Below are 2,549 nucleotides of genomic sequence, written 5' to 3'. Positions count from 1 at the left end.
CATTTGCTTCGGATGGTTGCGGTGGAGAGTGGGGCTCTTGCTCTTGTCCTGGAGATGATGGAGGAGAGACGATCACCGGGATAGGAATGAGGGGTGTTTTATTGGGTTTCTTGCGACTTGACTTTGATGGAAGGTAAACGTCATTTGCTTTGGATGGTTGTGGTGAAGAGTGTGGCTTGTTCTCTTGTCCTAGAGATGATGGTGGAGAGACGATTACCGATATAGGAATGAGGGGTGGTTTATAGGGTTTCTTGCGACTTGACTTTGATGGAAGGTAAATGTCATTTGCTTCGGATGGTTGGGGTGGAGATTGGGACTCGTGCTCTTGTCCTGGAGATGATGGTGGAGAGACGATCACCGGGATAGGAATGAGGGGTGGTTTATACGGTTTCTTGCGACTTGACTTTGATGGAAGGTAAACATTATTTGCTTCAGATGGTAAACTGAAGAATATTATGGCCAATGCAAGACAAACAGAACCTGAGACAAGTAGAGACCCCATTTTCCCCAACTTAACTTGAAAGTGGGTTTTGATTATGCTCTAAACAAATCAAATGCTTTCTATTTTATACTTTTCTTATTTATCATTTAACATACCAATCACCTTGGTAAATTTAGTTTTCACATGAGACTCACCCTACTCCGAACATACAAGATTTCAAAAAAAAAAATTCTTTGAGTTGTGCATTAATATTATATTTGAATTTGGGAATAATACGGCCCAAAAGTATTTTAGGAAGTTGTTTTGGATTGGATTGATGGTGAAAACCTAGCAAACGATAACATTGTGAGGTCGAAATAGAACAAAAATCTTCTATAACCAATATTATATGTTTTCATTGCCACCAATAAAAACAACTAGCTCGTGATAAATTAAGTTAACAAAAAGGTTATAAGAGTATAGGAGGTGTTTGTTTCTCATTGGTGGCAAATATACAAGGACATTAATAGTGGATATACATGATTTATGTCCATTGAAATGATACAAGATTACTTGTTATTTTTCTTTAACCTTAAAGAAAAGACATAAGATTTTGTTTGATTAGATTTTTTGTTTGTTTGTGTGGAATATATATGATTCCAAAACCTAATGTTGAAGTATTCGTTGGTCAAAATTATTTATTTAATGGTAGTAATTTCTGGTTTCCTCTCATACATAATTGTGAAATGAAATATTTAAATAAGTTTATATACCTAAATTCTAATTGTAGTCATTGCACATTATTGTTTGTTCTTATAGTATTCACATGGCTCGATTTTATGCAATCTAGAATGCAGACTTACATAATTCTTGCTAGAAATTTGTTTGATTGATTGGGTGTATTTTAATTGTTTTATATAATAGAAGCGATATATCAAGAATGTTCGAATGATGAGTTGTGGAAATGTAGTGAGTACCCACGGCCTTTCCTTCAATCTTGATGTGATAATATTTTTTGTATTTTTGAAATTAATTAAGAAAAGATTTATGCTTATTTGATATGGTATTCATTATGTGTAGTTAAATAAAATATTTTATAATAGTATTATTTTTAATATTATTTCAAAGATTTTAAAATTCTTACCTTTTTAAATATTAAAAATTTTATATTATACAAAAAGATTTTTTATATTATTTTAATTATATTCAATTTGCGATTTTATCTTAACTAATAGTGGCAGTGTATCACGACCTTTCAAAAAATGGTCCATGAAAATAAGTGAAATTATGACCTTTTCTACATCTTTATTATAATTTATTTTAGATAAATTATCATTTATTTTAATAGAAGTTTATTACTAATTATCATGCATGAGAAATGATAATAAATTCATTTTATTTTTTATAAGATCATTTATTATATATTGTTAAGAACGGTTTTTAATGAAAAAGAATCACAAAAGTAAAATAATTATGCTTTACCTAATTAATTAATAATCCTCATTAATTACTAACATATATTAATTAATTTATGTTGACCTTAGTATTATAATTAAAAACTATGATTTTTGTTATATTACAATTATAATTTATACAAATTTAATCATAGATTTATTATTATAATAATAAAAATGGAAATTAGAAATTAAAGAAAGAAGATGTTTAAATGCACCTCATCGCACATAAATGGAGGGCTATAGAGGCACTAGAGTCGTGTAAGAATTGGTAAGGAAAAACGATGATGCATTCGTAGAAAGAGGGCAAGTTGTTGATGGTAGGAGTGTGGTGGTGTTGCACGAAATTCTGCATGAGTCATATGTTTGTGGTTGAAAGGTGTACGTGTAAAGGGTGCATGCGAATGACAAGGGAACACATTGAAAATCGCGAAAATGGGTGAGACGCATAGCAAGTATCGCAGCCTTATTTTTAATGGATCATCTATAACATGACTTAGGAGGATGCAGAAAGCAAATCAACCTTATTCCAAATGATTTAGAGTTTCTACTGTATATTTGTCGGTCTAAACTTATAAAACTGTCTTTATGCCAAACTTGCAAAATATGGACATAGAATTGGACATCTAAGTTTGGGAGTTCATTATGCATCAGACAACATATTAGCACCCAAA

The 2,549-nt window shown here is 30.9% G+C and overlaps 1 protein-coding gene across 1 annotated transcript; it reads right to left on the bottom strand.

Annotated features, from left to right (window-relative positions):
• Positions 1–7: 7 nt before the first annotated feature.
• On the bottom strand, positions 8–502 carry LOC109337191 (36.4 kDa proline-rich protein-like; the record flags this gene model as incomplete). The annotated part of the gene is made up of 1 exon (XM_019574112.1): positions 8–502. A coding segment is annotated over exon 1 (495 nt), but the record flags the coding sequence as incomplete, so codon positions are not given.
• Between the last annotated feature and the right edge of the window lie 2,047 nt (positions 503–2,549).

Source organism: Lupinus angustifolius, unplaced genomic scaffold (assembly GCF_001865875.1).
Source record: "Lupinus angustifolius cultivar Tanjil unplaced genomic scaffold, LupAngTanjil_v1.0 Scaffold_2_247, whole genome shotgun sequence".
Lineage (NCBI taxonomy): Eukaryota > Viridiplantae > Streptophyta > Magnoliopsida > Fabales > Fabaceae > Lupinus > Lupinus angustifolius.
The sequence above is the reverse complement of the archived record's forward strand: the minus strand, read 5'-3'. Positions and strand labels throughout refer to the sequence as shown.